At 43.8% G+C, this 25,369-nt stretch overlaps 3 protein-coding genes across 5 annotated transcripts; 1 reads left to right on the forward strand and 2 right to left on the reverse strand.

Moving 5' to 3' along the window:
- Positions 1 to 5,655: 5,655 nt before the first annotated feature.
- HNRNPH2 (heterogeneous nuclear ribonucleoprotein H2) lies at positions 5,656 to 12,036 on the reverse strand. 2 transcript variants are annotated; one of them, XM_028096371.2, is made up of 2 exons: positions 11,946 to 12,036; positions 5,656 to 7,911 (listed from the first exon to the last, which is right to left on the reverse strand). In XM_028096371.2, the coding sequence occupies exon 2, from the start codon at positions 7,856 to 7,858 to the stop codon at positions 6,509 to 6,511; it is 1,350 nt and encodes a 449-aa protein (XP_027952172.1). In that variant the 5' UTR covers positions 7,859 to 7,911; positions 11,946 to 12,036; the 3' UTR covers positions 5,656 to 6,508. The 2 variants fall into 2 exon arrangements, with proteins under 2 accessions (XP_027952172.1, XP_027952175.1); XM_028096374.2 differs by having other exon boundaries at positions 11,934 to 12,036.
- Positions 12,037 to 12,288: 252 nt separating this feature from the next.
- GLA (galactosidase alpha) lies at positions 12,289 to 21,488 on the forward strand. The gene is made up of 7 exons (XM_028096372.2): positions 12,289 to 12,539; positions 15,316 to 15,490; positions 16,488 to 16,665; positions 17,207 to 17,298; positions 18,710 to 18,871; positions 19,272 to 19,469; positions 20,043 to 21,488. The coding sequence occupies exons 1-7, from the start codon at positions 12,346 to 12,348 to the stop codon at positions 20,304 to 20,306; spliced, it is 1,263 nt and encodes a 420-aa protein (XP_027952173.1). The 5' UTR covers positions 12,289 to 12,345; the 3' UTR covers positions 20,307 to 21,488.
- A 736-nt stretch (positions 21,489 to 22,224) lies between these two features.
- On the reverse strand, positions 22,225 to 24,987 carry RPL36A (ribosomal protein L36a). Of its 2 annotated transcripts, XM_028096373.2 has the most exons (5): positions 24,877 to 24,987; positions 24,363 to 24,468; positions 24,109 to 24,176; positions 22,681 to 22,803; positions 22,225 to 22,389 (listed from the first exon to the last, which is right to left on the reverse strand). In XM_028096373.2, the coding sequence occupies exons 1-5, from the start codon at positions 24,985 to 24,987 to the stop codon at positions 22,369 to 22,371; spliced, it is 429 nt and encodes a 142-aa protein (XP_027952174.1). In that variant the 3' UTR covers positions 22,225 to 22,368. The 2 variants fall into 2 exon arrangements, 1 of the variants encoding a protein (XP_027952174.1); XR_015769439.1 differs by lacking the exons at positions 22,225 to 22,389; positions 24,877 to 24,987 and adding an exon at positions 24,692 to 24,870 and having other exon boundaries at positions 22,722 to 24,176.
- Between the last annotated feature and the right edge of the window lie 382 nt (positions 24,988 to 25,369).

Raw genomic sequence — 25,369 nt, forward strand, 5'->3', positions numbered from 1 at the left:
TGTCCACTGGAGGCCTTCTGCTTCACAAAGGGCAGCATATTCAGGAGTCCCCAACCTTCCTCCCATGTAAACCTTGAGCCAGGCTCCCTGCAGGAGTCCAAACACAACCCTGCCTCCCATCCTGAGCATTGAATTGGGGTTTCTCTGTGCTGAGGCTTTTTGGGAAATGGCTCTCAGGAATATAACAGAAGGGGCGCCCAGGTGGCTCAGTCGGTTAAGCATCTGCCTTCAGCTGAGGTCGTGATCCTGGGGTCCTGGGATCGAGCCCCGTGGTGGGGTTCCCCGCTCAGTGGGGAGCCTGCTTCTCCCTCTCACTCTCCGTCTGTGCTCTCTATCTCTCAAATAACTAAACAAAATCTTTTAAAAACATTAAAAAAAGGAATATGATAGAAAATGCCCATAATGTAGCAATCTCTCTGATCTCTCTTTGTAGGGTGGGAGACATAGTAGGCCCACCTTGAAGAAAGCCCCTTTTTGCTGACAATCACAGATTTGGGCTGGATGAAATAGAACCTGATCATAAACATGCACTCACAATGTAAGGCATGATCAGCCTTTATTGATAATGGCACAGATACTAAAATCTTGGGAAGGTGGAGTAATCTCCAGAACATTCTTCCAGTGCTGCTTTCTGTGGATATGGTGGCTTAGAACCTCCGCAGAGGTTCTTTGCTGTAGTAAGATGAAAGCAGGACAGTATGCTGTCTTGCAGCTGTGCACGGCCAGAGACAGGTACAGCTGGACTGTGGTCACTGTCCTACTGGCCTTCAAGCCATCTCTTCCTCCATTCAGTAAGGGATCGTGGGTCTCAGTGGGCTCTGGAGGTGTCCCTGCCTTGCTCCTGCCCTGTGTTGATCCTCTTCTTTCTGTCTGCAAAGTCATGCCTGCCTTTCCTTCCTGGTCCCTTCCTTATCTCTCTAAATCCAGGTACAAGTCCAAAGGTTTATAGGATGTAGGAAACTGTATCGGAACCGGCACCTGGCAAGTCTGGCGGGTGCCAGTGCTGACACAGACACGGCAGCAGCCTTGCAAATGGATCTACAGCAGGTTGATGAATGTTATTAGGTGACTTCAGCATTGACTTTACAGGTGACAGCTACTGTTCCAGCTTGCTACGTGTAGCAAATCAAAAACTGTAACAATATCATACAGCAACATTATTACTACCTCCACGTCACAGGTGAGGAAACCAACTCAAATAGGGTCTCTGTCCAAAGTCACAGAGCAAATAAAAGATTGAAGCAGGATGCTGACCTATACCTGTCTGATTGCTAAGCACTAGGTATTTCATTCTAAAATGGATTCTGGTCTAACGGATGGCAATTAGCCATGGTTCTGCTCTCCAGGGCCTCCACTAGTGCCCGAGTAACCCTACTTGCCCCAGTATGGATTTCAGCTTAACTTGGCTCTCTTCTGTCCTTCATGTACCTTAGGCAAACCTGCCTTATGGTCAGGTTTGAACCAGACCCTGTGTATTCTTAGAACATATGCCTTCTCCCATCCCTGAGTTGCATAAACTTTAGTCAGGCCCCCTGCAGTCAGGACCAAGCGGGGTGGTTGGGATGTGCCCAGGGGTGACAAAATTACACAGAGGGGACATGGCCCAGGGCAGGCCGACAGTCTGATACCCAGGGAGTCATTCAGTTGCTGAATTTACCAACTTTTCAGCACAGCAGAAGTCAGAAACCTGCTTTGCAGCATGGATCTATCTCATCTGCAGGGGCTGACTCATATGTCCATACTCGGGAACCTACTGGAACTGGGCAGATTTGAAAGATTGCAGAAAAGACTTGCAAAAGTCCACTTGTGTGTGGGCTGAGGAGACTCCTTGGAAGGTACTCATGATTTGTATATAGTTGCGGGGGTGGGGGGGGGAATCTAGGAGGCTGTTTGTGGCTGTTGGTGATGAAATGGACCCAATCAAAGTCTACTCGCAGTAGAGGCTCAGGAGCCTCCAGGAAAGGATTCAACTATGCCTGCTCCTTGAAACAAGGCACATCTGAAGAACTGGTGGGGGGGCCTGCCACAAGACTATTTCAGGTCATAGTGGGGGTAGAGAGGTCTGAGCAAAAGGAAATTCATCCTGAGGGAGAATGGAGCCAGACACAATGATGTCAGCCCAGAAACAAAGTCTTGTCATTAGGGAGGTAGGGCCAATGACAGCCCAGGGACTAGGATTCCCGGTAGTACCTGTTTCAACACCTCATAGTCCAGTATAAGTAAATGGTTCAAAAATAATTACTGAATAAATCACAGTGATTCTCAGATGTTGTCTCTCAGGACCCATCTCTTTTTTCAGAAGGCTAACACTCTTTTCAGCAGCTGCTGACTGACAGCTGGTGGGAGGTGTGTTCTGGGCATCTGCTGTGCAGATCACAACCTGTGGGAGCGGGGGAGAGGCTTCCCACAGACAGGCTCCAAGCACAAGCTAACCCTCTGCATGAGGTCGTGGACCCAGCTAACCTGGTGACCCCACCGACATGACTGCTCTGCATTCACAAGACTGAATTTTGGTCACTGTGAAAGCAGGTTGTGAAATGGCCCTTGTGACACTCCCAGCTAAGCATCAGTGGCAGTGTGTAGAATTTGATTTCATCCACGCGGTGGTCTGTTCTTACAACAGCCCTCGACGCCCATCGTGGAGAAATCTTCCTTTTTGCTGACAACTTGGGAATTCTCCCCGAGGGAAAAGAACCTTGATTTGTAAGTGAATTTGCGATGCGTTTTCATACCAGTTTGGGAGGAGAAGACACAGAAGCTGGGCCGTGCTTACAGACAGATTGTCTCTGGTTTAGGGACCTCCTTTAGGATTGGATGAATGAATGCAGAAAGAAACGAATGGGTGAATAACAGGATGCCTACACTAGCCAATGGTTCTGTGCATCAGCATCACCTGCGGGGCGTGTTAAAACGCAGATATGGGGCCTCGCCCCCAGAGTTTCTGATTCAGTCAGTCTAGGAGGGACCTGAGACTTTGCATTTCTAACAAGTTCCAGGTCAGGTTGCCGGTGCAGGAAGCACACTCTCAAAACCACTGGCATCAGCCCTCAGCAGAGACCACCTTAGGGCATGATTGTTGCGGCTGCAAACTCTCAGCCAGCCGGGGCCTGCCAGGTAGCTCACAGGTGCAGTCTAGAATGAATCCCCTGGCTTGGTGGTTGGGGAGCTCTGGGTGGGTTTCCCACTTTACCTCCCAGCAAACTCTCCTGGGTAGTGTTAGGGTGTTAGATTTGAGAGAGTTAGAGGTGTGTGTGTGTGTATGTACATCTGTGCTGCTCCCCTGACAGGTACTTCTGTCCCTTTCCACACCTCTAGTGCTGACTGCTGACCTTCTCCAGGGTCTCTCTCTTTTGACCGCTTCCCTAAATGCGTGCGAGTTTTCTTATCCAGCAAGAGGCTACAAACACCTTTGAGCACAGGTCTCAGCCAATCCTTTCCTGGCATTTGGTGACATCTAGTGGCTAAGTGGAGAATCTGCGCTCATACTTAGAGAACATTCTGGAAAATTAACTGAGCCACGGAGAAAGGAAAAACACCTACTTGTGAACTCCCTGAGAAAGCCTTCCTGAAGGAGCTTAGGAGGGCAAGGTAATGACTGGCTCGGTATGGCATGAGTCAAAGTGGATTTCTTGCTCTTTTGGCAGCTGTGACAGAAATTAGACGTCATTAAAGAATCTCAAATCACCTCTCATTGTACCCCCAGTGTGAATGATTTACTAGAAATGAGACTCAATAAAAAGTATCCTTGAATAAAATTGAATCAGGTAATACCAATTTGGTATTTGCTTCCCCTCTCAGAGCATTTCTCTGGGCCCCAAGCTATAAGCATAGCCAAAGATAACAATCCATTTCCCAGCTGGTCAGGAGAGCCACAAAACCAACTTGCAGAAGTTCAGGTGCAGCTGGTGGTGACCCGAGGGCATCCGGGCCTGAGGGTCATTGAGAGGTGTAATTGTTAACCGCAACTACATATACAGAAATGTAAGATAACCCCTGGTGTCACAGGCGTTTGAAGTCCTCGTGGGAGGTGCAAGATATTGTAAACAATCATATGCAATCTGTACTTTAACAGAAAGTTTAAATTGTTACGGGAATGTAGGGGAGGCAATCAGGAATCACGGAGCAAGCTGCTTCTTAAAGCCGCCGTTCTGGGCCTTTAGCCATTAGAGAGGGATGGGTCACAAAATGGGGTCATTGAAACCAAGAGCGTCAGCAGACTTTTTTTTTAAGATTTTACTTATTTATTTGACAGAGAGAGACACAGCGAGAGAGGGAACACAAGCAGGGGGAGTGGGAGAGGGAGAAGAAGACTCCCCACTGAGCAAGGAGCCCGATGCAGGGCTCAATACCAGGACCCCGGGACCACGACCTGAGCTGAAGGCAGACACTTAACGACTGAGCCACCCAGGCGCCCTGCAGCAGCAGATTCTTAAATACAAACTCAGAATTACCGAATTTCAGAAACTCTAGGAGTGAGGCCCAGTAATCAGTGTTTTTACGAGCCCTGCAGATGATACTGGGGCACGCTAAAGTTTGAGGACGAATGGTTAAGAACAAGCTTTAACTACCCTGAAAAACCTTAAAGCGTGTTGACTCTATTAATAAATGCACGGAGACTGAATTATTTGTATAATAACATGGGCTTCCTTCTTTTTAAAAACATATAAAGGTCCCTTAGATCTTCCATTTATGATTAAATCAAAGGAAGGGGATTTATTTGCTTTTACTTCTGGGCTTTTGGAGAATGCTGTCTTGATAAAAGTCTAGTCTCCTGAGTAGCTCAATAGCCCTGTGGACATGGAGATGAGTTTAGAAACAGAAAAATACTCCACCTCAGTTTGAATTAAACAGAAATTAAAATAGCAATAGGATACCATTTTTCAACTAACAAATTAGCTACGATCAAGAATAATATGCACCACTGAGGAGGCTGGGGGGGGGGCGCATATACTCCTGGTGCAAACACAAAGTACCATAATCTTTCTGATAATGCAAATCAAAAGCCTTAAAAATGTGGGTACCTTTGACTCAGCAATTCCACTCCTAGGCATATAGTTTAGAAATAATTGATATATGCAAAAATGTATGTATAAAGATACTTTATGTGCTTATAAAAATTTTTTAAAAAACGATTTAAATTTCAAGGGCAGAGGACTTGTATCAAAGAAATGGTTCGGTATGCCTGGGTGGCTGTCGGTTAAGCGTCTGCCTTCGGCTCGGTTGTGATCCCGGGTCCTGGGATCGAGTCCTACGTCAGTGTCCATGCTCAGCTGGGAGTCCGCTTCTTCCTCTGCCTGCTGCTCCCCCCGCTTGTGCGCTCACACGTGCTCTCTCACAAATAAATAAAATCTTTCAAAAAAATGGTTCATATGAATGGGAGGAAATCAGAAAGGGAGACAAACCATGAGAGACTCTGGACTCCCAGAAACAAACTGAGGGTTACAGAAGGGAAGGGGGTGGGAGGACGCGGTATCCGGGTGATGGGTATTAAGGAGGGCATGTGCTGTGATGAGCACTGGGTGTTATATGCAACTAATGAATCATTGAACACTACATCAAAAACTAATGAGGTACTGTATGTTGGCTAATTGAACATGACAAAAAAAAAGAAATGGTCCATATGATAGAACATTAAAATAATCACGCTGTACAAGATTTTTCCAGTTTTTAAAAGGAAGATTTATTTAACAAGTTTCACTTAGTACAATACATCTAATGGAAATCACAATACAAGGAAAGATTTAAATCAAAGCCTCAGAATCTCATACAAACGACATGACCAAACTCCTAAGGTATTGGTATTACATCTCAAAATTGTCCCAGATCTTTAAAAAAAAAAAAAAAAGTAAAAGTGTACACTCACGTGCCTTACAGGATATTAAACCAAAAAGCTAGAATTAACAAACATGCCAAATGTTTTCACTTTGAATCGTAGACACAGCTCCTATATTTGAGTTTTACAGAAAAGCATGTTTCTCAACATGCATCCAAAGTTTTCAATGTATTGTGGTATAAGAGCAACATTTAACATAAGTGAAACTGCTTTAACCTAAATACGCTTACTGCTTAGGTACACTCCTACAACGTAACTAACTTGAAGAAAGCTTAAAATTGTTTTAACAGTTATGGTCAATACTGAACGTTGTTATTATACCCTAGATGAATGTTTCAGTGTTCGAAATTACTGAGCTTGAAGTTGTAAAACCTTGACTTCCACTTTACAGTAAGCATGAATCACAAGCCTGTAATGCAAAACTGTTAAACTTAATTTTTGTTTTCTTAAAAAAAAGAAAGAAAGAAAGAAAGAAAGAAAGAAAGAAAGAAAGAAAGAAAGAAAAGAAAAGAAAGAAAGAAAGAAAAAGAAAGAGAAAGCTGACCAAGAGTGATCAGAATCAATGATATTTCCCATTTACCAATCATACTGGATATACTAAACATCACTCTCATTCTACAACTCCCATAAATGCAGGGCTTTTATTTCTGTAATAGGTGTTTAGTGTTCCTTCACCTAAGCAAGGTTTGACTGATAGTCACTGGAGTTTTCCTGCAGAACTTGGTCGTATCCACTCATACTGCTCTGACCACCATAACCACCTCCATAGCCACCACTCAGCTGCTGACTAGCAGGACCCCCATAACTAGACTGGTTGGACAAGCCCATCCCTCCCATCATTTGACTACCATAAGCACCGCCACTTGCCCCTGCTGTAGAATTCAAAAAGAGTTCTACATAGCTGTGATCATATGCGCCCCCACTTGTTCCTGCAGTAGAATTCAAGAAGAGCTCCACATATCTGTGTTGCATATTAGCTTTGTCTTTTGCCATTGCTGCCACGGCATCTTCATGGGTAGCAAATTCAACATCTGCCTCACCAGTAACTCGGCCATCAGGTCCGATTTCAATGTGCACTCTCATGGGGTTAAGAGGTGAGAAAAAATTGTAAATATCATTCTCAGTGGCTCTGTAAGGTAATCCCCTCATGTGTACACAGTGCCCTGTGGTGCTCTGGAAACTGGACCCACCATCTCCATATCTATGATCAGACATTCCTGAAAAACAGTAATTGAGGTCTCTTCCAAATCTATCCGACCCAAAGCCATAACCATCATTATAGCCACCATAGTCGTCATAGCCTCCGTACCCTCCACCGTAGGCACCACGCCTCATCCTTTCAAACCCTGCCCCTCTGCCAATGCTATTATACCCTCTGCCAGCCCCCGGCCTATCATAGGGACCTGGCCGCTGCATGGCCATGAGCTTTCGAGGGGGGTCGTAGTGGGTTCGGACTTCAGCTCGGCTACTCTTGAAGATTTCAATGTACCTGTGCCCTATTCTTTCCTTGTGTTTCTTTAAGGCCTTCTCAGCTATCTCCTGGGAAGCAAACTGCACAAACGCCTCCCCTGTGCTCCGCCCCTGAAAGTCCACCGGCAGTGTCATCCCATTTGGCACAATTTCCAACCCAGAAAAGAACTGAACAATCTCTTCCTTGCTACAGCCAAACGGGAGTCCTCGAAGCCGGACGAAGCCATCATTGGCGGTGTCAGGACTATTCGGACCTGTATGCTTCAACACCCAGTCCATTTCAACACTGTTGGACTTGAAAACTTCAACGTATCTGTGTCCCATGGTTTCTCTGTCCTTCTTCAAAGCCAATTTCACTTCATCTTCGGATTCAAGTTCGACAAATGCTTCACCACTTGGTCTGCCTTCTCTGGTGTAGATGAAACGGATACCTGATGTGCCATTTTGGATTTTACAATCGGAAAAGAAGCGCATCACTTCATCAGCTGAGCAGGACCAGGGTAGGCCCCTGACCTTCACCACAAACCCCTCCCTGCCTTCTGTGCTCAGCATCATGGTGACTGTTGGGCTCTTGGTGGCAAGCTTGGCTCGATGCAATCCCGGTGTAGCTGAAAAAAATTAGAAGACTATTGTCATGGAAAAAAGTTCACAATACAGTAAGAGGAAAAAAGCAAACTAATAATATAAAACTCACATGGATAACTTTTTTCTAAAACACTCATATAAAAGACTACACCAAATTTCTAATTTGTTCACCCAATGAATATTTTACTCAATACCTATTACGTGTTGGATACCATTAACAGTGGTTATTTCTGGGCAGTAGGATTATGGGAACTTCTTGATTAAAGGAGTATTTTCTTTGGACATTTCTGTATGTTCTAAGTTTTCTACACTGAACATGTATTGACATCACAGAACATAAAAGGCATAAAAAATTAACAGCAACAAAATCACTGGAAGATGTGAACAAATATAAGATGGCTATCCCCGATTACATAAAAATGAAAAACTTCATTACATCAAAGGTAAGATTAAATAGAATTAAAAGACAAACAATACACTTGATAAGATACTTACACCAATACATTAATATCCTTATTATATAAAGAACTCATGCCAATTAATAAAATCAGGGAGATATTAAGGCCTAAGACATAAATGGAAAAAATTCACACATTCCTTTTATATTTTTCAGCTGCCAAGTTCAGGACTTGGCTTTGGGATACAAGGATCAGTAAGCCCAGAAAGTGTTTATGGTCCTACAGGGGCATTATACATCTTTACTAAAGACAAAAGGGCAAATAAACAGTATCCCTGCTATGACAAAATTCTGGCCAGGGTGAAAAGGTGGTATAAAACAGGGACTAGTTGGTCAATTCTAACAGTTGGCACAGAATTGTTAAATAAAACAGACTCACCAGTTCAAGGATCCACAAGTATATTTTAAAAAAATTACGGATGGAGCATAAAATAGGATGAGGCTCGGCGAGAGAGAAGGCTGGCAAGGTAGACATAAGATCCCAAAGACCTTACTTGATAGACAAACCCTGAGGGCCTTCTAAGGGTTTTAAGCATGGGAGTGAGGGTAGGGGAGTGAGGGTAGGGGAGTGGGTGAAGGAGTGAGGAGAGGGAAGTGGGCAGGGGAGTGAGGGGAGGGAAGTGATGTAATCAGAGCCCTTTCAAATAATAGATCACCCTGGCAACAGTGTGGGACTCAAACAGAGGGGGTTGGTATGACACCAGCAAGATCAGCTAGAAACCCAGTCACTTTGAGGCAGGCATAAGGGATTCACCTAAGGCAACAGCAGTTTTTTTGTTTGTTTTTTTAAAGTATCTTATTTGACAGAGAGACAGAGAGAGCACGTGCGGGAGCATAAGCAAGGGGAGTGGCAGGTAGAGGGAGGAGAAGCAGGCTTCCCGCTGAGCAGGACCCTGGAACCATGACCCGAAGGCAGAGGCTTAACCAACTGAGCCACCCAGGCGCCCCAAGGCAACAGTAGTTTTTAAAAAAAGAAAGGAGAGCGCCTGGGTGGCTCAGTGGGTTAAGTGGCTGCCTTCAGCTTAGGTCATGATCTCAGGGTCCTGGGATGGAACCTGCTCTCTGCTTGGTAGGGAGTCTGCTTCTCCCTCTCCCTCTGTCCCTCCCCCCCGCTTGTGCGCGCGCGCTCTCTCAAATAAACAAAATCTTAAAAAATATAAAAGAAAAAAGAAAGGAAAGATGTGATCTACGCATTCAAAGCAGTGGATTCTGCAGCACTTGATAACAGATTAAATACAGGGGAAAACAGATGTGAGGGAGGATACAGGAGAGTTGTCTGGGAAATGTTAAAACCTCATCAATCATCAGAAATCCAAGTTAAAGCCAGAATTAATCAACATTTTTCACCCACCAAGACAGTGAAAATTAAACAGGGAGGATAAGCCAATGCTAATATTCAGGGTTCTTGAACACTCCTAGAGGAGTGAAAGTAGACACAGTATTTCTGGAAAGCAATTTGGAAACATGTATCACAGTTTTTGATATAGTAAATCCATTTCAGATTATGTGCCCTCAAGAGATGACCTGAAATTCAAAGATTTATGGAGCTATATATTCTTCAAAAGGTATTTTTTAAGAAAGAATACTGCACACTTAATTTTAAAATTATACAAGTATTTAATAACATGAGGAACTACATATGCTATAATCTTATGAACCAAGATCACGGCTGCTTTATAATCTCAACTGTGTAAAAAAAAAAAACATATGTTCACATATCCTTTGACCCTACTATAATTCCTTCCAGGAACCTGGTCAACAGAAATACTCACAAATGGTCACTGTTATTGCACTGTTAGTAATGGCTGAAAATTAGAAACCTAACTATTCATCAATAGGGGAATGGCTGAATGAATTACAATATACTTTATCCTTAAAATGGAATCCTATGCAGCTGTTAAGAAAAAAGATCTGCCCTGACCTAGGAAGATTTCCAAAATGTATTAAATAAAATATGCATAGTATGATCCTACTTATTTTAAAATATAAGCATGCAGGTATATATGTATGTAAATGCATAGACGACAATCTGAAAGCACATAATACAAATTTGTGTTCTGAGAAAACAGGAACTGGAAGGTAAGGTGAGATAGATTTTCACTCTTTACCCAATATACTTCTTTCTAGTTTTAATTTTTTAAAAATCAGTCATTGGAGGGCGCCTGGGTGACTCAGATGGTTAAGCATCTGCCTTCGGCTCAGGTCATGATCCCAGGGTCCTGGGATCGAGTCCCGCATCGGGCTCCCTGCTCCTTGGGAGCCTGCTTCTCCCTCTGCTTCTCTCTCTCTCTCCCTCTCTCTCTTCCTCTGTCTCTCATGAATAAATAAAATATTTTTTAAAAATTTAAAAATTAAAAAAATAAAAATCAGTCATTGGAACAAAATGTTAGAAAAATATATATACATGGGAAATGCGGCAAATGTTAATAGTGATTGCTCTAAGTGGCAGGTTTCTGGCTTTTTCAATGTTATTTTTTCAATTTCTTGTGCATTCTTAATTTTCTGTGCGATTAATTTTATTTCAGCAAAAAATAAACTTAAACGTTTGCTTTTATAAAGTTCTAATTCTGTAATGTGCACGGCTTATCTGACATGGTCTGGAAACACTAGGCCTCTTGGAAAGAAAGTACAAAGTGTAATAACTGCCATAAAACTACACTGAGGATTCAACATTTATTAATTGCCTATTATATGCCTGGCACACTGCATCTGCAAATAACAGTCTCCCCATAAACCATCTTCAGGTTTGAGTGACAGATTTACCGACTGGTTTTTTGCATGCCTTATCTCTTGGATGACCAATCCCATTTCATGTCACTGCAGCACTTTAGAAATTAATATCCCCTCCGTAGTGGCAGGGAGATTCTGCTTCATTACTCTATCTCCTGGGAAGGCCACCAAGACTAAGTTGCTTAAGTAGGAACCAGGATTCCATTTGTGGGTTAAGAAATTGTGTATTTATATGTGTGTTATACACATACTTTTTATACACCAAAATGCTGAGTAGCTACCTCCCGGTGATGAATTACGTGTATTTTTTTAAATTTATAGTATACTGCTATTTTTTGAATGTTCAAAACTGAACATGTAGACTATTATAAGTAGAAAAATAAACGTTATTTAAATATTCAATTCAGTAAAAACATTTATTGAGCGCCTCTGTCAGGCACGCATTTGCCTAGAAGTGACTCTACAGATATAATTCACTTGGTGCCTCCCCCTACAGACAGACAATCAGTGGGGACTAAGTGCCTGAATGGATGGAACAGCACTCCGGCCACTGGTCTCAATATTTGTTTTTCCTAATCCAGGGACGTGGTTTTCAAGCGTTTTCACCTTAGAGTTTCTCTTAAGGGTCCCCTGAGACCCGCCCAGACAGACAGATATACAAATACACATACACAGTCACGAACGTCCACCATTTCCCCACCAGGCGCAGCAAAGGCGGCTTCCCGGCACTGAGATGGGGGGGAGGGGGAGCGGGGGAAGGGAAAGCGGGGAACGAAAAAGGCGGAGGCGGCCCGCGGATCCTGCTTTGGTCTTCATCATCACCACCCTCGGGTCCCCAGTTCCCACCCACACACCAACCTCTAACGATACCGGATAATTTTCCTCCTTCTTCCCTCAAACGGCTATAGCGAGACGGTAGACGACGACCAGAACTACTTCTGCTCACGTAAGCGACTGATCACGTGATCACCTACGTCATGTGAGATCTCGGTCACGTGAGCAGCTCTCGGCTTAGACTCGGGATCTCTAAAGCGCCGCACTTCCTTCTGGTATGCAAACAGGGCGGGCCAATATCAAGAAAGGAAGAGTGTGATTGGTTGCGGTGCGTTTGACGTGACTGATCATTGGTCCGCCTCTGGGGATAACCGTCCCAGTTGCCTCAGAAACAATAACGTCATTATTTAATAGCTCACCGGTGATTGGTCCGCCTCTAAAGTTAAACTTAAAAGCCCACTTCACCGGTGGAAATTTGTATTGCATTAAGGTGGCAATGAAGCTGGAAGGCCGAGTGCGGCTGCCGGGCTTCCTGCTGGCACTTCGCTTCCTGGCCCTGGTTCTCTGGAGCTTCCCTGGAGCCAGGGCCCTGGACAATGGCTTGGCGATGACCCCTACGATGGGCTGGCTGCACTGGGAGCGCTTCATGTGCAATGTTGACTGCCAAGAAGAGCCGGATTCCTGTATCAGGTATGAGAGATAATGAGTACCCCCTTGGGTTCGCCTTCCCGTGTGTTTGTCTGTCTCTGTTTGGGGGGAGGTAGAAGGTCGCAGAGGGAACATTTGAGCCTGAGGGAGGGCTCCCCTACTGCTGCTGCTGTTTTATCTCTAGCAAACTACCCTGGTGGGGAACTAGCCCTAAACTTTGGCGTGACCCCCTCCTGCGGTAGGAGTCGGGTCAGCAACCCCTTACTTCTCCGTCTCTTTGTGCCGGATCAGCCAACTAGGGACTTGATCCATTCACCATCCACTTCTGTTCAGACCCTTCTTGGGAACTGCTTGTTCTGCCTCTGTCTGCCAGGCACTGGTAGTGACCACAGCCGGGGTGAGTAGGAGAGACAGAGGACTAAGACACGTGCTCTTTCTTCTGCTTTTGGGGTCAGGGGTTCCTTGGCTGTAACTGGAGGGAGTTTAGAGGAACCAGGGAGTCTCTGAGATATCCCCACCCCCTCGCCCTTGAGTGTGGCATCTGGCTAGAATCTGGTTGACCTGGAGGAACTTTATAAAGGTTTCCCCTTCTGTCCAAAAGTTGAGTGTTCCATAAGCGGAAATGGCTTAAAGTGAAGAAGCAATTACCATTAATTTATATGGAAAAATTTTTGAGCATTCCCGGACCCAAAAAATAACTTCTCTTGGCTTTGATGCACAAAATAAATGGAGATAAATCACAGATGCTCACAGACACAGTTCAAAGCTATGGAGGCTTAATGCTGGGATGCTGAATGTAGTTCCCATCACATATTTCTTTTTGTCTTTTCCTTTTTTTCCCTCTAAGTAGTTGCTGGCTTCTTTTTATATCTGATAATAAAACTAATGCATGATCATTGCAAAAAACATAGATGGTAAAGAAGAGTATAATGAAAACACAGTTTTCCTGGCACAGAATAAGTGCTTCACAAATGCAAATTATATGTATATCATTTATTTAAGCAATCTCCTGTTGATAGCTATTCAAGCTCTTCAGTTCTTTTTATTACTGTGAGGCTGTGTTAACCATCCTTGTACATCATAAGATTCTTTCCTTAGAAGTGTAATTATTGGATCTAAAGGTATGTTACATATCAAACTATTTTGTTACATATCAAACTATCCTCCCCAAAAGTTTTACAAATGCACATCCCCAAGAACAGTGTATGAGAATGTCTATTTCCCCACACACTGGCCAACACTGTATTTTTGTCATTCTTTTGAAATTTTACCAATCTGGTGTTTTTATTTCCACTTAAATTTTTAGTTGAAATGTTCTGGGTTTGGTTTTGGGGTTGTGTGTGTATGTGTGTTTGGTCTGTCATATATTATGAATATGGTGGTTCCAGCTTATGTTGGTTTTTATGATTTCTGGCTCTGGCATCATGTTGAGAAAGTCTTTACCTACCTGAAGATAATATAGTCACCTACATTCTCTAGTAGCATTTTTATGGATTTTTAAAATATTTAAATCTTTTGGATGCCTGGGTGGCTCAGTTGGTTAAGCGACTGCCTTAGGCTCAGGTCACGATCCTGCAGTCCATGGATCGAGTCTCGCACTGGGCTCCCTGCTCTGCTCTCCCTCTGACCCTACCCCCTCTCATGCTCTCTCTCTTTCTCATTCTATCTCTCGAATAAATAAATAAAATATTTAAAAAATATTTACATCTTTAATCCACCTGGACTTGATTTTCCTATAAGGAATGCCACATTTAATATATACTAAATTCCTGGGGTACCTGGGTGGCTCAGTCGGTTAAGCGTCTGCCTTCGGCTCAGGTCATGATCCTGGGGTCCTGGGATCGAGCCCACATCGGGCTCCCTGCTTAGTGGAGAGCCTGCTTCTCTCTCTCCGTCTGCCCCCCGCCCCCCCCACTCGTGTGCACACACATGCTCTCTCTCTCAAAAAATAAATAAAATCTTTTAAAAATATGTATATACTAGATTCCATGGTACCAGATGGCTGGAAGGATCTCTTTCAGAACTTTCTAATTCCATTGATTTGTATATTCTAATGCTACTGGTACTATACCAGCTTCATTTATCTTTTGTAAAATGTTCATGTGTTCTCTCAGGTGAACTTTTGAATCATGTTGCCAAGTTCCTTAAAAAGTCCTTCTGGGGTTTGTTCAGGGTTTTAATAAATGTATAAGAGATGCCTGGGTGGCTCAGTAGGATTAAGCATCCTACTCTTGATCTCAGCTCAGGTCTTGATCTCAGGGTCGTGAGTTCAAGCCCCATGTTGGGCTCCACACTGGGCATGGAGCCTACTTTAAAAATGTATAAAGGTATGTTTTAACATTGAGTTTTCTTATCCCAGAGCATAATTACGCCTCTCCATTTACTGAAATCATTTGGGAACATCATAGTTTTATTCATATGGATTCTGCACGTCTTAAATTTATCTCTAGGTATTTTAGGTTTTTCTGTTGCTTTTTTGGTTGCTCTTGTGAATGGTATCTTTTTTTTTCCAAACAGGTTATTGTTGGTATCTAAGGAAGCTGTTGATTATAGTAACTTTGTAGTTTCTTACTTTACTGAACTTTCTTCTTAGTTCTAATTACCTTTTCAATTTCATGTATTTCTCATTCCTAATTGAGGTTCTTAGGGTGGAAGTATTCGGGCAGGGGGAAATAAAAAAAAAAGGGCCCAGTCCATTTTACCTTGCACTGGTTACTACTGAATTGGGTAGTAACTGGGTTGAAAGAACTTGCAAAACCCCAAGATGCCTTATCATTTGTTTAACGATTTGCAACAATTTTTGGAATTTCTCTTTCAGTGAGAAGCTCTTCATGCAGATGGCAGAACTCATGGAGTCAGATGGCTGGAAGGATGTAGGTTATGAGTACCTCTGCATTGATGACTGTTGGATGGCTCCCAAAAGAGATTCAGAAGGCAGACTTCAGGCAGACCCTAAACGCTTTCCTCGTGGGATCCGACGCCTTGCTGATTATGTGAGTTTATAGATGATTCTCTTCCATTCAGGAGACTGTAAGTACTTTTGTACTGAAGCTTATTCAGAAAAACTGAGAAAATAAAATAGCTGCTATTATCTGAATATCAAATTGTAAGGCTTATCACGTGGAATTTTCATTCCATCAGCAGATCCTTGTTTTGCAGTAGCTCTTGAGGCCCGTCTTGGAGAAGTTCTCCTTTTGCTGAAACCACTGAATTCTCTAGGAGGAAAAGGGAACTTGGTTCTTGACATGTGTGCATGTATTTCCATATGCTTTGAGCAGCTATTACAATTGTAGTATAAAGTAGAAGATAGAAGGAATATATTTTGGAAATTAAGGAGTAATAGAGCTGGACACTAGTTAAAGGCAATGAAGACAGATGTATTCAGTACTACTGCAATAGGGGAAGGAGCCAAGATCAATTTCAAATACAACAAAGACAAGTGGGGTTTTATAGTCAATGAGCAGACTTGAGGGGGTCAGTGGATGGAAAATTACCAAGAGGAGACATCAAGGTCTAGAGGATTCTTGCTAAAGGCAGGCAGGCCAAGGAGTTAGACACGAAGGGCAGGGGATGAGGAACTTGATCAAATACCAAGGGTAGGGAGATGACTTAGCAGGATTCTTGCTGAAACAACATGAGGCCTACTTGAGAAAAGGGCACAGAGGAGCCTAAGGTACGGTCATGGTGAGAGTCTTTGTCCAAATAATTGTATCATTGCCATGGAAAGGCAACTTTTAGGATTCCATCAGAAAAAGATGAGAGTGATAGCTTTCCCTTTAGTTCTGTATCATAGCTTACATATATAGTTTGAACTCAGCAGCATTGGAGACTTTGTCTCCCAGCTAACTCACCTGGATAATTTCGGGGGTTTGTGAAAAAAGAAGCCCCTGATACCTAGTGAAATATACTTATCTGTGCCCCCAGCCTACAGTGGTTCTCTCTACTTCATGATTGCCCTTCTACTGTGGTGATCCTTTTCTCTCATTTCAGGTCCATAGCAAAGGACTGAAGCTAGGAATTTATGCAGATGTTGGAAATAAAACCTGTGCAGGCTTCCCTGGGAGTTTTGGACACTATGACATTGATGCCAAGACCTTTGCTGACTGGGGAGTAGATCTGCTAAAATTTGATGGTTGTTACTGTGACAGCGTGGAACATTTGGAAAAAGGTATGATTTAGCCATGAGCAAAGGGAGGAACTTGGAGGCCAGGGTAACTGGAGCATTCCAAAGAGCTCATCTTCACATTTTAAATGCTCAGTCACGATACTGGAAATAATTATTCTCAATGTGCCAGAGCTCCTATCTCTTCTTTTCTTTTCAGTTTGTCCATGCATGTAAAATCCACGCATGCCTAATCATGGCTAATAATGTGCACGTTTCATTCAAGAGGGCTCCAAGTTCATTACAAATAGTAATTGTAACTTTCCATAACAGCACTTGGGAAAGCATCTGGAACGTCAGTCCCAGAAAAAAGAGCATCTTCATTCCTGCCTTTCCTCAGTCTATGCACCATCCCACACTACCTCCTGAGAACAATCCCAGCAGTCTGGGAGGTACTAAACACAATTTAATTACAGAGCAGCCACCTGTCTCTGCTGCTGGTTTAAGATATAACCACGGCCTTTCCAGGCAGCCTCTTTTTAAAATACACAGCGCCAGCTGGAAATTCCCTTCTTTCCCTTATTTCACCCATTGTTTTCTCATACAGGTTATAAGCGTATGTCCTTGGCCCTGAACAGGACTGGCAGAAGCATTGTGTATTCCTGTGAGTGGCCCCTTTATATGTGGCCTTTTCGTAAGGTGAGCTAGTGAGCACAGAATCCAACAGAGCCTCGCTGATAGATTTTCAGAACTTGAGAACAAAGGAGACAAAGGGTCTCCTTCAAAGTCCAGCCTTACTTAACAGTCTCATCCTACCCTCTCTCTCAGGATCCAACCACTTCTCACCCTCTCCACTGCTGTAATTGGAGTCTAATCTGGGAAATCGGTCATCTTTGATTCTTCCCTTTGTCCCGCAGTTCACAGGCTATCCACCAGCAATGCTATCAGTACTATCTACACAACACATCCTCAATCAGCCCACTTCTTTCCATCTTGGTTGCATCCACCCTGGTCTTGCCCGCCATCATCTCTGCCCAGACTGCACCATCAGCCTGGTCCGCTTCCACGGTCCTGCCCTCCATTTTCTAAGCAGCACCACAGTGATCTCATTAAAATGTAAATCCTATCACTCCCCTGCTTAACTGGCTTCCCATTGCATTTGGAGTAAAATCACACTCCACTGATCTGGTCCTGGCCTGCCTGCAACCTCCCCTCACTCTTTCCATGACTGCACTGGGTTTTCTTTCTGTCCCTCAAACACGCAAGCCTGCTGCTGCCTCAGGGACTTTACACTTGCGTTTTGTTTTTGCCTGGTACATTGTTCCTTCGAGATTTTTAAATGGTTGGCTCCTTAACACTGAAGTCCCAAACCAAATGCTACATATTCAGACAGCTCTTCTCTACTTTAAAACAGCCCTCTATCTGTTTATTCTTTATCACATTGATCTGCTAAATTTCCTTAAGAGCTTAGCACTGTATGGAATTATTTGTTGATTGCCTTATTGTCTGTCTCCCCACTAGAATGTAAGCTCCAGGAGGGCAGGGACCTTGTCTGACTTTATCACTGTATCCCTAGCTTAGGTAAGTGTTGAATAATTACTTATACAATGAATCCGTTCTTCCCCTCTGATATCTGCAAAATACTCTCCCTTCTTTCTCAACATCGTAAACCTCTGATACTCTCCCTCCCTATCTACAAACTTGTATTCGTTCCATTAACAAATCATGTGCCTAGGATGCAGATTGCCTTATCCTATGCTTGTGTATCCTATGTAATTTTGCAGCTTTTATTTTTACTTACAGAGATCATTTTAGTGATACATGTCCGTTTTAGGAAAGTGTGAAATACAGTAAGTTGTGAAAAAAATTAAAATCTCCCATAATCCCGATACTTAGTTACCATTTGGAAAATTTCCAACATAAACAGTGTTGAAGCCATTTTAAGGACAGATTTTAAGTTATAAGGCCTACTTCTGAAGCAGACTTCTTACAATGAAATTCCATTATAATAGGGATAAGAGGCTACTGGTACCTCCTTTAAACTTGACTGTTTTCATCTTGCAAGAATGTCAGTAGAAAGTAAACAGAAGAGTTATGTCTGTTTTCACAGCCGAATTACACAGAAATCCGACAGTACTGCAATCACTGGAGAAATTTTGAGGATGTTTATGATTCTTGGCAAAGTGTAAAGAGTATCTTGGCCTGGACATCTTCTAACCAGAAGAGAATTGTTGATGTCGCAGGACCAGGGGGTTGGAATGACCCAGATATGGTAAGAACCTGAGCCCTCCTTATTCAAGCCCCTGCAGTGGACCTGTTTCCTATTTGATTTTTCAAGGCAAATCAGAAGGGAAAATTCCTAGAATAAGGCCTTACATGAGAGTACTCAGAGCAGGGTGCCACAGAAAGTGGCTTCTGTAGCTAGGCAACTTTAAAAATGTTTGTTTTTGTTTATCTATTCGACAGAGAGAGACACAGCGAGAGAGGGAACACAAGCAGGGGAAGTGGGAGAGGGAGAAGCAGGCTTCCCGCGGAGCAGGGAGCCTGATGTGGGGCTCGATCCCTGGACCCTGGGATCATGACCTGAGCTGAAGGCAGATGCTTAACTGAGCCACCCAGGCGCCCCAAATGTTTCATTTTTTAATTTAAATTCTTGCTCTTCTTTGTCCCAGTTGGTGATTGGTAACTTTGGCCTCAGTTGGGACCAGCAGGTAACTCAGATGGCCCTGTGGGCTATCATGGCCGCTCCGTTACTCATGTCCAATGACCTCCGACACATCAGCCCTCAAGCCAAAGCCCTCCTTCAGGATAAGGATGTAATTGCCATCAACCAAGACCCCTTGGGCAAGCAGGGGTACCGGCTTAGAAAGGTACAGTAAATAATGTTCTATGGGAGAAAATAGGAATTGGCCAGGAACATATGCTTTTGCCTTCTAGTTTACAGTTCATCCAAATGTTTGTGTTTAAGATGGAATGGCTTTATGCCCAAGTACCACCGTTGTCCTGGTCCTAAATCTGTTAAATTAAAAGGATGTGCACTCGTCTTTTGAGACTACTTTTTTTCCTTAAAGATTTTATTTGCAAGAGAGAGAATGAGAAAGAGAGCGTGTGAGAGGGGGGAGGGTCAGAGGGAGAAGCAGACTCCCCGCTGAGCAGCGAGCCCATGCCAGGACTCGATCCCAGGATTCCAGGATCATGACCTGAGCTGAAGGCAGTCGCTTAACCAACTGAGCCAAGAATATTTACTTTTAATCTTCATATTATAATCAGTAATGAGGCTCCTTTTTTGCTAACCATTACCTTATTTCCAAAGCACGCTGTAGGATTTTAATTTTTCCTAGAAGCGCTCAGTTCTGACAATAACAACTGAATGCCAGTACCAGTAAGGCAGCTTCCTGCTAGTTACCAAGCTATCACACCTATTTTCTTGGCTTACTTTTCAGGAAGACAACATTGAGGTGTGGGAACGCCCACTGTCGGACTTAGCCTGGGCTGTGGCTATGGTCAACCTGCAGGAGATGGGTGGACCTCGTTTTCATACCATCTCTATTGCTTCCCTGGGTCAGGGGTTGGCCTGTATTCCTGACTGCATGATCACACAGCTCCTGCCTGAGAAGAGAAAGCTTGGGTTTTATCAGTGGACTTCAGATTTAAAAACTAAGATAAATCCCACAGGCACCGTTTTACTTCGGCTGGCAGCAACCTAGCCTACACTTTTTAAAAAGCCTTCTTTGTTGCGGCCCCTGTGGCTCATCTGTTAAGCCTCTGACTCTTGATCTCAGCTCAGGTCTTTATCTCAGGGTCCTGAGTTTAAGCCCCTACTTCAAAAGGAAAAAAAAATGTGTATTTTGTTGCCAAGTGATTCCCCCACTGGTGTCTCCCTTTTCTTCCATTCCCACTTTAGCTGTCCTCCTTTCCGTCAATAAAATTTTCCTCAGTGGAGTTTTGTAAAAACTTCTAAAGGTATCTTTAGACAACATTTTGGGGAAAAGCTTTTGAAACAAACTGAATGTGCCCGGCACTGTTCTAGATGTGTTAAGTATATTGAGCCATCTGAATCCTCACCAACAGCAGAGGCAGGTACTTATCCACTACAAACTGCAGCCAAGACTTCAGCCCAGACTTTTAACCCTTCAACTACCACCTACTGAGGTGCTTGGATGGCACTGCTTAAATACAATCTTAGCCCAAAGGGAGGGGAAAAACAAAGCTACTTGAAGGGCAAAAAATAGTCCAGCAGGAATAACCTACAGAAGCAACCCAAGAGACCACGTTACTGAATTTTTATGGAACCATCTCATCAAGACACACTCCACCACACAGGTTTCCAAATCCTAAGGTGGTTTGCAGTCTAGATCCAAAAAAAGCACATGGCTTACTTTCACCAGCAAGAGTTGATACGTTATGATCTCTGGCCAGAACTCCCTCTCCCCTTTTAAGTTGCCTCCTCTCTAGGATGTGATGAGGCAATGATCTTCAGACTGCGGTATGTGGGAATGGATCATTTTTTTAAGGAGGTGGTGGAGAATGCCAAGCAGGCTCCACGCCCAGCGCAGAGCCTGATGCAGGGTTCCATCTCACAACCCTGAGATCATGACCTGAGCCATAATCTAGAGTCAGACACTTAAGTGACTGAGCCACCCAGGCGCCCCAGGGAATGGATCATTTTAAAGGCATTTCCAGACATTAGAATTCCATTTTCCTACCATTGATTTGCCTGAGGACCAATCTGTAGTCAAAGCTTCAAGCCTGCTCATCACCTCTCCCCTTTCACAATCACCCTTCTCCCACATGACCAACGGCAGCAGCTCACCCAGGCTGAATGCACAACAGCACAAAATTAGCAAGGGACAAAGACCCTCAAAATACAAAGTGCATGTTTAACAATTCCTTTGCCTGTTAGGTGATTATCAATTATTTTCAATAAAATTGGAGGAGTAATCATCAGTTGCTACAACTGGCAAACCCAGACTTATCACCCACGGAAACAAGGCAATCTGGAAGAAAACTGCTCCATCTCAGAGATGTACTTCGTTACCAAAATGTATCGCTTATATATTTCGCCTCCCGTTTTGCTGTACAAGTATGAAAAGCTGAACATCAGTAAGAATCAAGTATACAGAGGAAAAGGATGTAAAATTTGCAACGATTAGACATCTTTAAAGATCGACAGATATCCGTTAAATTCTGCTGGGCAGCTTAATTCCCTAGACATTATATCCTCTGCAGTTATTTCAACCTGAGAATTTATGTCTACTTTGAAGTCTGAGGGGGTACATCAAAAGGTCTGAGAAATGTTAGAGGAGAGTTAGGTCTGAGCACTTAGAATACATATAGAATGCTCTGCATAGAAAACTGGGCCTAAATTCCTCATTAGATGACTGAAGTAGCAAGGGTATAGGAGAGTAAGTATTTCACTCTTGGTAAACTTTACATTCACTGTGGATATAACTGTTAGTTTTCATGGGACTCTATGTCCCATGATAACTAATAACCCTTGTGTAACAGCGAAAGGAATCCCATGAAACCCCCATGTTAACTGAAAGTGCCAAATTGGAAAATCACCATGTTTGATATGAGTTCAACCAGATCAAATAAATCCAAAATTAGCAAAGTACCCAGAAGAATCCTCAAACATAAACTGCCCCACAAGGGGAGTTTTATTGATGGCACTAGTTTATTTCCCTCTTAAAAGACCAACTGCAACCAAATGAAGTGAACATAACCTCATGATTTTATTGTCTTCGTAATATTAACAAAATATGAAGCTTAGAACTGGATCACTTGGCCCTGTAATAGAACAGAAAAAAAAAGTGAGTTTTTTTATTTTGCAAAGAACTTCTATTCTCTCAAGTACACGGTCTATCCCCCTAAAGGGATCACCACCTTTTAATTAAGTCAAGTCTCCTCCTTATCCCTCTACTACTCATGCCAAAACCCACCAAAAACTTCATACCTTCAGCTATGGGTCTAGTTATTTTAAGAGGATTGCCCCATTCCTGATTCCACCATCATTAAGTGGGGAGAAATGTTCACCTCTCCCAATAGAAAAGATTGCACCTTCCACCCATAATTATATACCTTTCTCTTCTTATCTCCTCCCAGTTCAAAATGCTTGCATCTCTTAATAGCCAGCATTCTCTTAGATCTGCAATTGGGCTCAACACATTCAAGCCTCAGCACAATCTTCTTTGTAGTTTTAGCCTGGAAAAAAATGAAGTCAACCCCTTCATAAATCACTGCAGAAAATCTTTCTTCGAAATAGGACTGTTGGGTTAAGTACTACTTAAAGAGAAGCTCTACAAATGACCGAGTTGTGGCAATTTGTCTTTAGCTATAGGGAGAAAATAGAAATATAAAAATCAGTGCATTTAAGAGGAAATTTAATAGCAAGTAGGTGGTTATCTAATTGCCATCAAATTCTCCATTCCCATCAAACATCCCAAAGAGCTTATCAAATAGGATTCATCACACCACCTTGAGCTTGTGGCCTTTCACCAGCTCATAGTTGGTACTCCCCACAACCAAAAATGGGTCAACCAAGTGTACGACACCGTGAACTAAACATAACTTTCTCACTAGGGTTAGTAATTGTTACTTAAATCTATCAGTTCTCTGGAGACTACCTAAAATTATGTCTACAATTTATGTGCATTCAACTGTATTTATTTAACTCAGCATACACTAATGAACTTTTTAAGTCTACTCCTATAATCAGAATTCTACTTCTGCCCGTTCACAGTTCTCAGAAAAGCCAAAGCCTAGGCAGAATCTTCCCACCTTCTCAACAAGTTAGCTGAATGTGAAAAGGTGATCTGGCATTCCTTGTACCACCTTGAGATCAAACCATTTCTGGCACCTAAACGAACACTAACATTATTCCTTAGTACTTTCTGGAACAAGGCTGAATGAGCAAAGCGCCAAACAAGAAATGCTGTGTTCATAGGAATGCTATTCCAGGCACTGTGTACTTTAAGGGGTAGCCAATCACCTAGGGCAGAACAGGAACTCATTTGGCCTGGATGATTGAATGACGAGAGAATTCAGGAGGGCAGCGGAAGGCCTAGATAAGGATGTTAAAGAGCTTTAAAACTTCATGAGATAGGTAGCAGACTGCAGGCTTCTGAACTGAGAAGCAAAGTAAGAGCAATTCTCACTGCAAGTAAGGGCTGAGGATTCACTAGGGTATGACAGGGAACAGGGCAAAGAAAGGATTCACTGCTGTACTCAAACTTCAGTCCTTAGGAAGTCAGGGCACATTTCCTTTACTTGATGTTTGCCTCTTCAAAAAGGGAAGGACCAAAAAAAGGGAACACAGACAGTGCAGGACTGTAGACTAGAGTCAGATCCGGGTTGCACTCCAGCTCCACTGCCTACTAGAGTAGACAGGTCACGGTAGAGCACTTCACTGAAACCACACACCTGTACTGTGCAAGTGTGGGCTGGAGAAAAATGCAAGGTCTTTACCACAGTAAGTGGGAAGCATGTCAAATAGTAATTACAACTAACCTTTTTCCGGAAAATCGGCTTAGTCTGCCCGCCATAGCCACTCTGCTTCCTGTCATAACGCCGCTTTCCTGGGAGAACCAAGTTCTTTGTTAGGTATAATCACACCCGCCACACGGAAAAGTCTTCTTACATGGTTTATCTTGGGTTTTCCAGCAGAAATAACAATACCCAGGTGGGGGGGGGGGCACGGGGCTGCTCAGGTATTATGAGAGTTCCCGAATGATTAAAACCGCATTACGTATAGACCGTCTTACCCTGGGCATAAAGAGAATCTTTGCCCTTCTTGTACTGTGTCACTTTGTGGGGCTGGTGCTTGCCACACTTCTTGCAGAAAGTCCGGCGGGTTTTAGGAACGTTCACCTAGGAGAGAGAGTTCAGAACGAGCGGCATTATCAGATACCAATTGCACAACGCCCTAACCGACCCAGCTGACATCCCACGAGGGCTTGACTCTCAGACCCCTCGCTAGCACACAACACTCGACCAGAAGGTGGTACGGCCGCACGTGCTTCAGGTCCAGCGGCCTCCGCTGGGCCCAGAAGTGGAGAGCGTGCACGTTCCCTCCACCCCCGGCTAAGTCTACCTCTTTGATCCCATCACTTCATTTCCTGGCCCCGAAGCCCAGTGCCTTCGGGGTCGATCCCGGCAACAATGGGTTTCTTTGGTACGAGTCCACACATGGGCCTAGAGCCAGCCTGGGATGGCCTCGGTCAAAGTGGGCGAAAAGATTAAACTGGATGTTACCGGGCCCACCGCCCCGGGTCCTACCATGTTTGCGAGAGCGCTATCGGCACGGAAAGAAAGAGGCTGGGCCGGAAACGGAAGTATATAGGCGGTTTCTGGTCGCTCTTGCTCATGGGAGTCGGCGAGGAGGATCATAGAGTCTAAGACTCTGTGAGCACCGCCCTCTGGCGGCTGAGGGGACTCGCTTCGGAGCCGTGGGTGGGAGCTTAAGGAAGGGCTCGGCCTGAGGTGGATCCTATCTTCGGCTTGCTCCGATCCTCCAGCTTTGCAGCTTTTCCTCACTTCACTTCTGGCGGACGCCGCTAGGTAGCAGCGTTAAAGGAGGGAAGCCGTGCTCGTTCTAGACCCTCGGGCGTCCCTGTCCCTATCTCCGAGAGAAGGGAGGACTAGGATCAAAGGGAGGGGCCCTACACACCCAGGTTCCGTTACTGTTTCCCATCAAGGACACTGGGAATATCTTAGACCGTGAACTGCTGGTTAACTGAAGGCTTGGAGGGAGCCAGTGCTCTAATTCGTT

The sequence above is a fragment of the Eumetopias jubatus genome, unplaced genomic scaffold (genome assembly GCF_037043125.1).
Source record: "Eumetopias jubatus isolate StellerSeaLion01/CBP00866 unplaced genomic scaffold, mEumJub1_p1.0 scaffold_11, whole genome shotgun sequence".
In the NCBI taxonomy this organism is placed as follows: Eukaryota; Metazoa; Chordata; class Mammalia; order Carnivora; family Otariidae; genus Eumetopias; species Eumetopias jubatus.